Here is a 15,031-nt window from a genome sequence, read left to right as displayed (position 1 = left end):
ACGATTCCAAAAAATAAAATAAATATGAAAATCATTCAAAAACATCAACCAATCAAAATATTTCATTATACTATATATTATACCTACCTTTTCATGGTTCAAGGAAGGTATTTAATAAATATATTTTTATTTACCTACCTTTCCATCCAACCAATCAAGTAAAAGGGTAGGTAATATATATTATAAATGCAATTACCGACAATATTAAATTTATATAAAGACATTCAATAATAATACTTTACCCAATATTTTAATGCTCTCCTTTCCCCGGATGAAAAAAGAGGGGGTAATCCTACAAATCAGAATGTTATTGATGACTTTTCTTCCTTTGTACAAGACACTGTGTTATTCGATATTTTCCCTTCAAATGGTTCTTTCACTTGGACTAATAGGAGATATAAATGCTAGATTGCCTCTCGCCTTGACAGATTTCTTATTTCCCTAAACCTACGTTTGAGCAACTTTTCCTTTTCTTCTGAGATTCTTACCTCCTCAAATTCTGACCATTTCCCAATTTTGCTCAATTTTGATAAATTGGATCATGTTTCCTTTGTTAGACCTTCTTTTAAGTTTGAGAAAATGTGGTTCACTCATCCTCATTTTCTTTCTTTATTAAAGCAATGGTGAATAAGTGCTCCGTTTTGCAAAGGTACTAAGATGTTACAATTTTATTCCAAACTGAATTTTTTGAAATCTCAAATTATGGCTTGGAATAAATTAGTCTTTAAGAATATTTTTCATGAAAAAGAGGTAGTTTCCAATGATTTGAAGGTTGTTAATGAGGAGATTATTAGACATGGCACTAATTCCTCCACTAATGATGCTCAAAATAAATTGCAAGCTTACTGGGACATCGTTTGCTCCGGGTTGAAATCTATTGGCAGCAAAAGTCTCATGAGGTTTGGCTTAAAGAAGGTGATAGGAATACTACCTTCTTCCAAGCTGCAGCCAAGCTTAAACAAGTTGCTTCTACAATATTTAGTATTAAGGATTCTAAGTCTAGTTATGTCCTTAATTCAGATCAGCAGATTAGAGAGGAGGGGGTGTTTTTTTTTAGGAATTGTTATCTCCTTCTTTTTCTTCTTCCTTTATGGATCATCATGTGGATTTTCTTTTAGATTCCATCCCCTCCCTTGTTTCTCATGAGGATAATGACTTTCTTATGAGGCCTTTTTATTTAGATGAGCTTCATTCTGTTATTTTTTCCATGGCCCCTGACAAAGCTCTGGGTCCTGATGGGTTTACTATCTTGTTATTTCATAAATGTTGGGATTTTATTGGTTTTGACTTATTAATGGTTTTGGAAGAGTCTAGGAGGGGTGGGTATATACTTAAAAATTTTAACATCACTTATATTTCCCTTATCTCGAAATCTAAGAATCCCCAAACTTTTGTTGAATTTACACCCATTTCTTTGTGCAACTCTATTTACAAAATCTTCACCAAGGCTATTTATTTAAGACTTAAAATTATCCTTCCTAGTATCATCTCTCCTCAACAAGGAGGTTTTGTTTCGGGTTGGGAAACTCATGAGGGAGAAATTGTTGCTCATGAAACTTTACATTCCATAAATTCGTCCAATATCCCATCTTTTGTGGTCAAACTTGATATGATGAAGGCTTATGATAAAGTTTGCTGGGCTTTTTTTCTCAAAGTTTTGAGAAAATTTGGTTTCTCTGAAAGCCGGCGTAAATGGATCAAGAGTTGTATTTCTATTGCTTCATTTTTTTTCATCATTAGTGGAGCTCCCTCTGGATACTTTTCTTCAATCTAGGGTGTTAGACAAGGAAATCCTTTATCTCCTTTCTTATTTATCATTATGGCAAAATCTTTTAGTCGATTGGTTATTAAGCAAAGGGATCTGGGCTTTTGGCAAGGGGTGTTAATTCCTAATTCTGATATTTCAGTCACTCATAACCTTTTTTCTGATGATACACTTGTATTTGGGTCTTCTTCTATTCAAGAGGCTACTCATATTAAATTTATTCTGGATACTTATACTGTTGGATCTGGCCAACAGATTAGCCCCCATAAATCCAAGATCTTCATTTTTAATACTCCTCAGTTGGTGGCTGATAGACTTGTGAATATCTTAGGTTTCCCAATAGGCTCTCTTCCTTCTACCTATTTGGGAATTCCTTTCTTTATGGGATTTGCTAAGTCTTATTTTTGGAATTCGGTTATTGAGAGACTTAAATCTTGTATTTTTGCTTGGAAGGCTAGGTGGTTGTCTCTTTCAGGTAGGATACTTCTCATTAAAACAGTCCTATCTGCCATTCCTAATTACTATATCTCATTTCTTCAAGCTCCCACATCAATCATCTCCCAAATTGAAAAGATTATTCAATCTTTTCTTTAGAAAAATAACATGATAGAAGATAAAAAGATTCCACTAATTTCTTTGACCAAGATGTCTCTTTCCAAGAAAGTTGGTGGTGCTGGGATTCAGGACTTATCTAAAAGAAATAGGGATCTTGGGGGCAAACTAGTTTGGTCTATGTATACTAAGCCCCAATCTTTGTGGTGCCAAATTATGCAGGCTAAGTATTTGGATTCCCAAAATCCTACTAGGATCTTCACAATTTATAATCCTCCACAGGGGTCTGCTATTTGGAACTTTATGATCTCATGTAGGGAAGTGGTCTCTAATTTTCCCTCCTGGCAAGTCCATTCGAGGGAGGATATTCTTTTTTGGAAAGACTCCTAGAATGGCTTTCCCCCTTTTTCGCATCATGATTCTCTTGCTTTTGTTTCAATTGTTCTTTCTTAATCATGGGGAGTTAGATTGGTTGATTATTTAGATAGTGTTGATTTGTTTTCTCACAAGGTCTCATGAAAGGATCCCTCTACTCTTCCATTGTCCTTGCAGGAAATTCAAAATTTTAAATCTGTTTTGAAAGACCAAGTGGCTTTCCTTTCTAACATCAAAGATCAACTTATTTGGTGGCCTTCTAAATTGGGAAACTACTCTGTTAAAGAAGGATATTTTGCTACTCAACAAATGGCCAATCAAAATTCTCCTCATCATGCCTTTTTGTTCTGTTGGAATAATTCAGTATTATCTAAAGCTGGTGTTTTTTCCTGGCTCACGCTGCAAAATAGAATTTTGACTAGTGATCATTTAGTCAAATTTAATATTGCAGCCTCCTTTTCTTGTGTCTTATGTTGTAAAGCTCTTGAAGATGTCAATCATATTTTTCTTCATTGTGAGTTTGCGAGTTGTTGTTGGCATTTTGTCCTCCAAAAGTTATCTCTTTCATTCCCTTTGCCTTTATCTTTATGGGACATGTTTCAGTCTTGGCGAGTTTTGTATTCATCTTCTCTATTTTCTTGTTTGTGGTTTATAATTCCCTCTTTAGTCATATGGGCCATTTGGTGGGAAAGAAACAAGCACATTTTTAGATGTGACTCATCAGATTTATCGGTTGTTCTTGGGATTTTGGAAAGAAGTATTATTGAGCAAGTTAATGCTCATGTTCAAAAAAATTTTAATATGAATTCAGAGTTCTCTTCCTGGGACAATTTTATGATTTCTTCTTGGAAAAGTATCATTATTACTGTATCACCCGCCTTTCCAAGGATTCGAAAAACACCTATAGACCGAAATTCCATAAAATGGCATCCTCCTAATGCCCCTTTTTGTAAATTGAATTTTGATGGATCCTCCCATGGAAATCCTGGTGATTTAGGAATAGGGATAGTTTTTCATGATCATTTGGGTTCTTTATTAGCATTAAAAGCTATGCCAATTTCTTCTAGCACAAATAATATGGCCGAGGCTTGTTCTCTTTTAGAAGGTCTTGTTATGGCTAAGGATTTGAATTTCAAATACCTTCATATTGAAGGTGATTCGACTATTATCATTAATGTTTGCAAAGCAAGAAAAGCTGATAATTGGGATTTCTGATATATTCTTGAATAAATATGGACTCTTCTTGATACATTTGAACACCTCATCATCTCACATGTTTATCATGAAGGTAATGCATTGGTTGATTGCCTCGCTAATATGGGTTGTGACAAAACTGTTATTGATTCCTCTCGATTGGGGTGTGATTTGATGAGCTTCCCAAACCTATTAAGTATCGCATGTAGAGAGTCGAGTATTTAATCTTTATTATTATATAATTTCTTGTTTATATGAGTTGATATTCTCTTCTCTTGGTGAGGTATTCCTTTTCATAATTCCATTTGGTTTTGATTTGAGGTACTTTGCTTTACTCGATCATCACTTGGAATTCATTAATGATGAGTTGGTTGTTATTGATGTTGTTCGTGTGTTTGGTACTCTCTTCTGGTGCGAAATCTGGAGATATTTATTTTTACATTAGGAATATGTCCCTCATATGCCATTTAAAGTTTGGCATGGCGTTGTTTTCATGATTATCTTTCTACGCTGCTTCTTTTGATTTGTCGGATTTTTTATGATATATCTCCTCTTTCTTTTCATTTATGGCATAAAAATTTTGGGCTTCATTTCTCTCTAGCATTTCCACATTCATCTCTTCTCCTTTGGCATTTGTCTATAATGGTGTACTGTAGATCTCATGTTGTTGGTGTCAGTTATGTTTTGGACCCTTGTGTTTCTTGTAAATTCTCTGTGTTTTGTAGTATATATATTTTAGTTGCAGGTATTTTTTGGTGTAGGGGCATGTCAATTTTGGTTGCAAGAGTTCTTTGATGCAGGGCCTTCAAGATATCCCATGAAGATGGATTTGTCCTTCGATGCTAGTTTAGTCCTCTTGCTTTTTGGAGCTCTCTTCTTCATTCACTGGGCAGCCTATGTTATTTCTTTTTCATGTCCTTATTTTGTAAATAAGCTTGCATGCTCCTATTCTCTAAAATGAGCTTGCATGCTCCTATTTGTAAATGAGTCTGCATGCTCCTTTGTTGATCTCTATTTTTTAACTAGCTCCGACTACAGGATTGTTCACTACTTCTCTTCTATAGTCATGTTGATGAGCAATGACCGGAGTTTTTCTTGTTGGTTCTTTTCTCTAGGAGCTCTGTTTGAACCATTTTTTAAATATATTATAAAAATTATATATTATTAATAAAATATATCAAGTGGCAATGCCACCTTGCCAAAAAAAAAAATTAATAAAGCCAATAAATCAAATTCAACAATAATAATAAATTAAATAAAGAAATGCAACAATAAATAAAATAAATAAATAAAACACTCATCAATAAAACAACATAAATAAATCATTAATATAATTAAATCTCATCAATAATCAATTTAAATAAATAAATAGATTATTAATAATTCAAAAAAGTACAATAATTAAATCAATTGTTAAAGCAATAAACCAATTAAATTAATCCTAATTCACAATGAAACCATCATCCAAAAATAATTAAATAAATATCTATAATCAAATAATTAGATAATAATCATATTACCCAAATAAAAAGGCATATACCCCAATCATCTTACACCAAGGGGACGAAAATAACATAGGAACCTAACCTCAACTTGTGTCGTGGCACAAACGACAAGGTGCACAACTTAGACCTAGAGTGTGTGAGGGAAACTGTCATCTCCGACAACTTGCCATTCGATAGGAAATGCTCAGACCTATGAAGTCGGGTGGAGTTGATGTCTGATACTTGCAAACTTGCATCAAATACTAAACATAACATATATGATACATATACATCATATTAAAAAGGCATGTGATAGATAATCGTGATAGCATATCATGCTCTCAATGAGTGATATAACATCGTCTCTACTCACGAAGACAATCACACAATATAACATCAATACATCACATAGAATAGTAATCATGAGATAGGGTTAGTACATCATAAGATATCATCAAATCACCATAGATATAGTTCATGCATATCAAATAAGCACATAAAGATCATCAAATAAGAGTCCATCATCATAACAATCTATGAATATCATCATCATCATCCTCATGAAATACTAATGACTAGCACACATAATATGTCTAGCATCCATAATGAAGCATCTGAATCATGAGTTAAACCATAAACATTTGTCTAAAACACTACAAGATAGTCTATACTATTGCCAAAATAGTTTATCGATGCATAAAAAAGAAAGGTGAATTAGGGAGAGGCACTACAACATCCACCAATGGAGGTGAATGTGGGGGTGATGCTAAAGGAGAATTAGGTGCTATGGGAGGTGAAGATGAAGGTTTGGGATGAGGTGATAGTGACTTTTGAAGTGATGTAGTTATTTTATTTGGTGGTGAATATTAGGAGGGAGAAGATAAGTTTTTTTCTTTTGTGAGATAAATGTAGGAATTGTTCTCAACTTCTTATTTTTTCATAAAGGGGCCTCTTCATCTTCTAATATTTTTTCTTCTTTTGAGGATTCTTGAAGATTGGGTATTTTCTTTACTACTCGAGCACTTTGGTATGATATCTAAAAATTGAGATTCTTTAGAATCTATAGACTTTTATCCAAAAAGGATTTCTCAACATAAATCATGATATTATTGTATATTGGTTTTATTCTTATTTCCTTGGAAATATATGATTAGTTTAATTTTTGCACACACCTCTGATAAATTATTGTGGGAAGTGTATTATATACTTTTTCTTCCTTTCAAGTATATCATTTACTTTTTCATTTATAGATTATTTATTATGCAAACCTATTCTTAATTAGATGATTTAATGAAAATACTTATTCAAGAAATATATGATGATGCAATAAGGAATATGATGATAACTCTCATTTTAGATTTTAGAGTTAAATTGGTGATAAATTTATAATAAATGTGTCAAACTAAACTTGTGTATGAATTTAAATCCAGATATACAAATTTGAATTGCACTAATTTGGATGCCTTTAGTACTTATACTCATTAATGTCTTCATTTTGCATTTGAAAGTGTGTGGTATCTATAGACACCATTAAGGAAACTATTTTTTAGGGTAGTCTCTTTTGATCAAACCTTTTTTGCCAAGTCAGTTGAATGGAATCAAATGTTGAAAGTAATAAATAAACATGCAAGGAAACCTAAGATTAATATATGTAGATTGTGCAATGATATTTCTCTAATTGTGATCTTTATGTTAGCATGCAATATGGAACTAATAACCCTCAATGTCCAGATGGATTTAAATATTTAGAGTTGTTCTTAAATATATCACCCCAACATAAAATTCAACAATTTTTAATACTGTAGTTGGCTTATAATAGCTAGCTAGAGAGATTGTTTAGATTAAAATTATAATTTTGAAGGTTCAATGGTCATTTTCATGCTTGTGTACTTTTGATACCATGACTATATATCTAAACCTAATAAAGAAATAAATAAAGGTCAAAATTAATTTCTTGAGACGTATACAAATGAAGTTGAGTAACTTTCATACTATTTATCAACTTCCATGTTAAAATGTGGCACTTGTACATTGATATGACACCAAGCTTCACTCACAATCTGATGACAATCTTAATATATCAAACATTCTCCTTATGCTAACATGAAGTCATCTCTAAGCAATTTTTAAGGTATAAATGTAATGTATATTACTTTGTTATGATTACTTTACTTCATTTTCTAATTGATACTCAATAAGACATAACCATCTTCAATAAACATTTAACATTGTATATAATTATATATTTTTAATGACCCTTTTATTATTTTCAAAAATATATATTTTATATTAATTAAAAAAATTAAATAAAAAAATTATATTTGAAAACTTTTGCAATACAATTATCCGAATCAAAATTTTAAATATAAATTAATTATAAATAGAATAATAAATTGAAACAACAAAATCAATAAACCGAAAATATATTTTACGATAATGTTCAAGATTGCTCCATTAAATAAACAACCATTACAAAGCTTATCATAATAGCACAAACAAGCATCATTAATACGCACATATATCTGCCATACAGACAGAGATAAAGACAATATCAGTGCTTGAAAGACTCGATCATTTGAGACCTCTAATTAGAAGACAAGGACTCGCTGTTCCCTTAGGTGGTCCGGAAGCCAAATGGACTGATGTCTGCGTCTCAGACCAGAAAATTCGGGACATTTTCTCAAACTGTTGCATTGTCGTAAATCTAATTGTGTTAAACGTGGAAGTTCCCCAATCTTGGAAGGCAGATCTTCTAACCTAAAGCAAGAGAACAAATTGAAATATTTCAGCGAGCTGAGTTCCCCTATGTTGGAGGGCAAGGTTTTCAATTTCATGCAACAACTTAAATCTAAATGTGTTAAGGAAATAAGATGCCCGAAGGTAACAGGTAATTCCTTCAGTTCCGCACAATTGCACTTCAGTTCTTCTAAAGATGTAAGCTTCCCAAAGCTAGAAGGCAGTTCTTTAAGCTCATCTGACTGCAGGCTCAACTTCTTTAACTGACTTAGTTTCTCAAAGCCAGAAGGCAATGCATTCAATTTCGAACATTTTTCTAGATTCAAAACGTCCAGAGAGCTTAATTTCCCAAAGCTTGATGGAAGTTCTTTTAAACTAACACATTCTGCTAGATTCAAATGTTTCAGAGAACTCAGGTCTCCAAAAGTTGAGGGTAATCCTTCCAGTTGCTTGCAACTTGCTAAGATCAACTCTTCTAAACAACTTAATTGCCCGAACGATTTCGGCAGATTCTTCAAAGAATTGCCACCACGGATGCTCAATTTACATAATGAATGGAGTTCGCATACCTGCTCAGACAGCTCCTGCATTTTATCCCATTCATCTAATATCAAAATTTTGAGGACCACTAAATGATCAAGCCGTTCGGGCAATCTCTGGAGAGTTCTCAATTCTTTTAAATCCAATTCCTCCAAAGAGGAATCTAGGATGACGTTGGGCTTCTGAGAATTGCTAGATTCGTGAGATTGTGCTGTGGCTTTCATCACCCGTAGCTTCTTGGGTAACTGCGTCCATTTTGTGATTCCATTTTAAATAATCGCTTCCAAATATAAACAAAAAAAACAATTAAATATAAGAAACTATAAGAAATGAGGAAGGACTCACCTGATACAAAGTCACAACGTCCTTAAAGACAGGGCCATGGAGCACAGCCAATTCCTCAAGTGACTCCAAATTCGGAGGCCATAAAGCAGAAATCTCGCCGCCTAGAGAGAGAAATCTCAATTCTTTAAATTTTGGTATCTTTTGGCCTGATCGTGTTACCTTTTCCTTGTTCCCCAAGGCCAGAACTCTCAACAATCTTCTCATCGAGACAATGTGCTTCTCATCAAGTTCATACCCAGATTCAGAATCCTCCCCGCTAAGCCAGACTCCTTTAATTTGACCGAACCTCTGCAAATACATGATATAACTGTGTGAAAATACATTAAAAAATATATGGTGGAAAATGATATCACTCGACGTTTTTGTTAAGACAGTGAAGAATGATATCTCTCCACTTAAGCATTCTTACATATATTTTTCAAAGATATATATGCTAATATGCCATTCATACTGGACTTAATATTGAGTTTTTATACTGTGCCAGGGTAAGATTCCAAAAACATACCTGATCGTTATCCGCAACTTCGAGCCAAGATTTCATATCCATAATTCTACTTGATTCAGAAATACTCAGCCCTTCTGCATGGATTGTATCATGAACGATCACCTTGCCCTTGTTGGAAGTCTTGAAGAAAGCCGCCTTTTCCAGATGTGTGATTTCCTCTGCTCCAACGATATACTCTACATCGCGGCGACTCCAGTTGAAAAAGAAGCAGCAAATATCAAAAAACGCTTCCTGCGTAGAAGGCTCCAGCTCATTACACACGAAAGTCGCTGCGCGTTGGCTCAGAGTCTCTTTATTTGCTCTCTCCAAAGCTTCAAACATTTGCGTACATCTTTCTCCCGTGTAGTTATGCTTACGCAAATGAGCACCAACAATTTCTAAGGCTAACGGAATCCCAGCACAAATCTTAAGGGCTTTCAGCACGTTATCCTTATGTCTGGTACCATCAGCACTGTAATCTCTCAGCAAAATTTTGGTTGCCTCTTGGTCCGGGAGTGTACCCACAAGATGCTCACGACATGCAAGCCCGGCCTCTTTGAGCATTCCTGTCACAGCCAAATTTGGAGTTGTGAGCACCATTCTGCTCCCATTTGGAAGGCTTCCTAACCGCTTTGGGAAAAGCTCTTCTAATTCTTCTGTCCGTAGAGCGTTATCAATAAAGAGAAATACTGGCTTATTTCCATGTGCTTGGAAAGCACTGGTGAGATGATCCCGACCCTCTGCACTGTTTCTCAATGTTGCGTTCCTGTCATAAGTATATGCTGGGAAGACATCTTTCAATATTTGCTCTTGCATAGACTTTATATCATTCCTGGAGCGGTTTTGTTGGATTTCAACTCCCCAGTAATTGTAATCTGTGAGATCTAAGCCTGCAATAACTGCAGTAGCGAGAGTGGTCTTTCCTATGCCCCCAAATCCATGAATAACTAGAGCAAACGAGGAGTTTTTGTCTGTTTCCATGTCGAGCAACTTTATTACTTGTTCCTTCTTCTTTTGGATGCCAACTGCCGATGAGCAGACAAACAATTGTAAGCTAATAACAACATATGCAAACGGTGATGCCAACCTGACATGTAAATATACTTTGAAAATTTTGGCGTATATATTTACCTGCATAATCTGGATAAATGAGCTTCCCTGGAGGGAAGACAACAGGCTGCTCAGATTTTACTCCAATTAGATGGAGCTGATTTATTTTGGATTGTAAAGCTATCAAGGTTATGAAGTCCACAGAAGCCTTTAAATAACTGCTTGCAAATCATTTCAATTACAATAAGCAGGCATAATTCATGACCATCATAGTAGAATTTACATGAAATTCATAAATGTAATTAAAACACTAACTTACCTGAAAAAATTTCTAGATTTCAATTGAGAAGCGCACATCATAGATCCTTCAACAATCATTATAATTGCCTCTCTCAATATCTTTTCTTCTTCTGGCTTATCATAATTCAACAGTTTTATATGCCCAGCAAGTTTAACCATTTGACTCAAGAGATCTATGCATTCATTCTGGTTTTCTAAGACCTGACGAATCTCTTCTAACAGAAAAGCTATAATGGATAGCCCTCCTACTACCCAATGCACCCTCCCCACATAATCCAATATTCGTGCTACATCTTGTCTCCTTACTTCGTCTCCCTGTAGACACAATCAACGTAAATTCCAATTCCTCCCATATAATTTATAAATGCTGTTAGCTAACCTTGAATTCAGAACGAAATCAAAATAAACAATTACCTTCTCCAGCTGAATATTCTTATTCAAAACTTCAACGAATGTAGACCCACTCTGGATAAGGGAACTCCATACTGAATTCTCCCTACCCTTCAGTGCACCGGAAACAGGTTCTGAAGAAGTGCTTGACTGCATTTACAAACAGGACAGCATTCAGTAAAAAGCCAAAGGAAATGAACATTTATTATGATTATAGTTGTAGCTGACTCCCATACTAACCCTGTTTATAAGAGACTGCAACTTCTCGTCGATGAGATCAATCAAATAATCAATGTTGGCATCCTTTTTGATGGATTGAAAGAGATTGATACAATTTTCTACAGTGGGAGACTGCGTCTGAGCTGGTGGCGGCTGCGGCTGAGGCAGTGGCTGGTGAACGGACGGAGGCGGATGAGGAGGATGAGGAGGAGACTCCGCCGCCGTCTTTGGTTTCTTGGACGCACAGCAGCCCATGGTAGGTAAATGCAAGCGAGATGAGATGATTTGTCCCGAGTTCGGAACCGATTGCTTTATAGGGTGCCTATCTCGTGATAAGAACTCCTGCAAGTTTAAATCAAAAGAGCTTTGGATGCTTCACCGTCCCATCCAATTCGGACAAGGAAATTCGCCCAACTTTAACCTTCCTTCTGGATATATGTTCCACTTTGTTCAAAGTTCTTTGCTTTCAGACGAAGTTATTCTTCATACTCTTTTGTTCTCAGGACGCTTTAACAGCTGTTTGGAGAAAATTGAGAAGCATATTATGTGATTGCCATACACAAAACTAAAAGAAATGATTCGACCTGATGATCTGCCTTTCACAGCTGTAATAAACATAACAAATTATATAATAGTAAGTGCCCAGCACTTTAGTTCTTTTCACTTTTACACAGAGAATATATCAGTGAAGACAAGGAGAATACAAGGCCCGCAACCCAGGCAACTACAATGAGGTTAGAAACGTGATTGTAGGGCACGATGACAGGAATGCATATAAAGCATTGAAGAAGCGTAAAATTGCATTCACATGAACTAGAATTGCACTTTCAATCAGGGAAAAATTTGGTCTATTTTTTAGATAAATTTGTGTAGTACTTGAGGTCAATTGATAAGTCATGATTTTGTTTGTGCAACAAAGCTGTCAATGGAGAAGTGACGGGTTCAAATCAACTCTGCATCCATTTAAAAGTATCTAATCATAACTAAAGTAAAACCTTTAAATTAAGAAGATAATCAAATTTGATTACCAATAAGTTCATGTTATGTTTGCAATAGGGTGAGAGTAAGAGAGGTAGAGATAGGGCTAGAAATAGGAAGAGATAGAGGGGGTAAGAGCGAGAGAGAGATGGATAAAGAGGTAGAGATAGAGAAGAAGATAAAGATATAGATAGAGATAGAGATGAAGAAAGAGGATAGGCGGATGAAGAGATGGAAAGATATATGGAGAGATAAAGAGAGAGGAGAGAAGAATAGATAGAGATGGAATAGAAAAATAAATAGAGGGAGAGGGGGGAAGATATAATTGTAGAGAGTGAAGGAGAGATAATTAGATAGCACTAAAGGGATTAGATGAAAGAATAAATATAAAGAGGTGGATATAAAGAGGAAAAGAGATATAGATATAAGGGTCTAAAGGGAGGGATAAGGAGAGAGGGGGGGTAATAGATGGATGGATAGAGGGAGACATATCTAGAGATAGAAGGGAAAGATGAAGATAGTGGTAGAGGATATGTGCAGGATCATGGTGTGCCAAAACAGGCCCTTAAATGGCAATGAAATTTCAGAAAATTAAAGTTATGCAACTTGACATGAAAATTTGAATAAGTTGTGAACATTATTTTTAAAATATGTAAGAAGAGAATCTATAGAAAATTGAATGTAGTTTCTAAGCTACTAGTTGTTTTTTGAAAAGAAAATTAAAATCCTATTTGATGAAAATTGCAAATTTCAATGCAATGGTACTAAAATTTTAGGAAAAAGATAAGAAGTAGACATATGTCTAACCACCCTAATCCCAATCAAATCATAATATTTTTTTATAATATCTATAATATAAGTATTAGACTCATGTCCGGATGTGACACATATTTTTTATAATTTTTTATAAAGTAAATAATTATTTATGATTTTTTTACTACAGCTTTTCAGAAATTCAAAAACTCCTAGGTTTGACCACCTTAACTTGGTCAAAACCTTATGAACTTTTTTTTTTTTCAATTTTTCCCATAGTAGACAAAGCATAGGATGTGACGCATGTTTCGGATTCAAAAAATGTTATACCATTTGAAAGTTATGAGTGTTTCTCAATCAATCTATCAATTGGGACTTTTGTCAAAATTCAATTAGAAAAAAATAATAATTATTTATTAAAGTCGAAATAAAACAAGCCTTATATTGTTGGAAAGCTGAGAACGTCCTTAAGAAACCCTTTTCGTTTTATCAATTTTGGGTATAAAAAAAGTTGTCAGCCACTAGTGTAAAGTCTAGAAAATCAAGGAATACTAAAAAACAAATTTTTTCAGTTGACTTTCTAGCCTTGTCACTTCCAAGCCAAATCTCAAAGCATTCCCAAGCCAAATTTTTAAATTTCAAATTTGTACAACAAAAATCAGATATCCGGTACAATCGGATATCCGATTATCCAATTTTAATAAGTAAACTCACTAACTAAATTTATACATAATTAATCTATTGTTTATTAATATATTAATATATAATATATTAATATACAATATATTAATTTATAAATAAATTAGTATATGATATTAGGCAGAGGGAGAGGGGGAGTGGGGGAGGGAGAGGGAGAGAGAGATTAGGGGAGAGAGAGGGGGGAGAGGGGGGGAGAGGGAGAGGGGAGGGGGGAAGGGAGAGAGATAAATAGATTAGGGGAGAGAGAGAGAGAGAGAGAGAGGGGAGGGAGAGAGAGAGAGAGAGAGAGAGAGAGAGAGAGAGAGAGAAGGGGAGAGGGAGAGAGAGAGATTAGGGGAGAGAGAGAGAGAGAGAGATTAGGGGAGAGGGAGGGGGAGGGAGGAGGAAAGAGAGAGGGGGAAAGAGAGAGGGGAGAGAGAGGGGTGAAGGGAGGGAGGGAGAGGGGGGAGAGAGAGATATGGAGGGGAAAGAGAGAGAGAGAGAGAGAGGGGGATATGTATATATATATAGAGAGAGAGAGAGGGAGGGAGGAGGAAAGGGTCATATTGTGTCTGAAGGGGTCATATTGTGTCTGAAGACCCATTTGAACACAATATGACCCCTTAGATGTCAAATTTTTGTAAGCTATATTTGCACTGCTTTTTATATTGTAATAATGATTCATCTTCCCACCTTATGACACACTATGACCCCTTATAACACCATATCATGTCGTTAGAGGTCATATGGTGTCCTATGGGGTCATGTGATACCGTATGACCCCTAAGGACAACATATGACCCCTTATGACACTATATTGGGTCGTTATGAGTCATATAGTGTCCTAAGGGGTCATATTGTGTCCTACGACCCCTTAGGACACCATATGACCTCTTACGCCACCAAATTGTGTTGGTATGGGTCATATCGTGTCCTAAGGGGTCATATTGTGTCATGTGACCCCTTTAAGACACCATATGACCCCTTAGGACACAATATGACCCTTTACAACTCTATAAAGTGTCGTTATGAGTCATATGACCCCTTATGACACCATATGGTGTCGTTAGGGGTCATATGGTGTCCTAAGGCATCATGGGACACCATATGACCCCTAAGGACAACATATGACCCCTTATGACACCATATTGGATCGTTATGGGTCTTATGGTGTCCTAAGGGGCCATA

General features: G+C 35.2%; 1 protein-coding gene across 1 annotated transcript; it reads right to left on the bottom strand.

Moving 5' to 3' along the window:
- Positions 1 to 7,787: 7,787 nt before the first annotated feature.
- Positions 7,788 to 11,731, bottom strand: LOC131027662 (disease resistance protein RPV1). Its single transcript, XM_057957729.2, has 7 exons — positions 11,456 to 11,731; positions 11,240 to 11,365; positions 10,845 to 11,140; positions 10,607 to 10,743; positions 9,497 to 10,500; positions 8,992 to 9,279; positions 7,788 to 8,891 (listed from the first exon to the last, which is right to left on the bottom strand). Exons 1-7 carry the CDS (start codon positions 11,687 to 11,689, stop codon positions 7,959 to 7,961), a joined length of 3,018 nt encoding a protein of 1,005 aa, XP_057813712.2. The 5' UTR covers positions 11,690 to 11,731; the 3' UTR covers positions 7,788 to 7,958.
- Positions 11,732 to 15,031: the final 3,300 nt, after the last annotated feature.

The sequence above is a fragment of the Cryptomeria japonica genome, chromosome 8 (assembly GCF_030272615.1).
Source record: "Cryptomeria japonica chromosome 8, Sugi_1.0, whole genome shotgun sequence".
Taxonomy (NCBI): domain Eukaryota; kingdom Viridiplantae; phylum Streptophyta; class Pinopsida; order Cupressales; family Cupressaceae; genus Cryptomeria; species Cryptomeria japonica.
Note: the sequence above shows the minus strand (reverse complement) of the source record. Positions and strands in the feature narration are given on the sequence as shown.

Excerpts from the sequence above, each read along its gene's own strand:
- LOC131027662 (XM_057957729.2), bottom strand. The coding sequence starts at position 11,689 with ATGGGCTGCTGTGCGTCCAAGAAACCAAAGACGGCGGCGGAGTCTCCT. Across the intron at positions 11,141-11,239 it reads AGAATATTCAGCTGGAGAAG|GGAGACGAAGTAAGGAGACA; the intron begins GTAATTGTTTAT and ends TTGTGTCTACAG. Across the intron at positions 10,744-10,844 it reads AAATCTAGAAATTTTTTCAG|TTATTTAAAGGCTTCTGTGG; the intron begins GTAAGTTAGTGT and ends ATTTGCAAGCAG.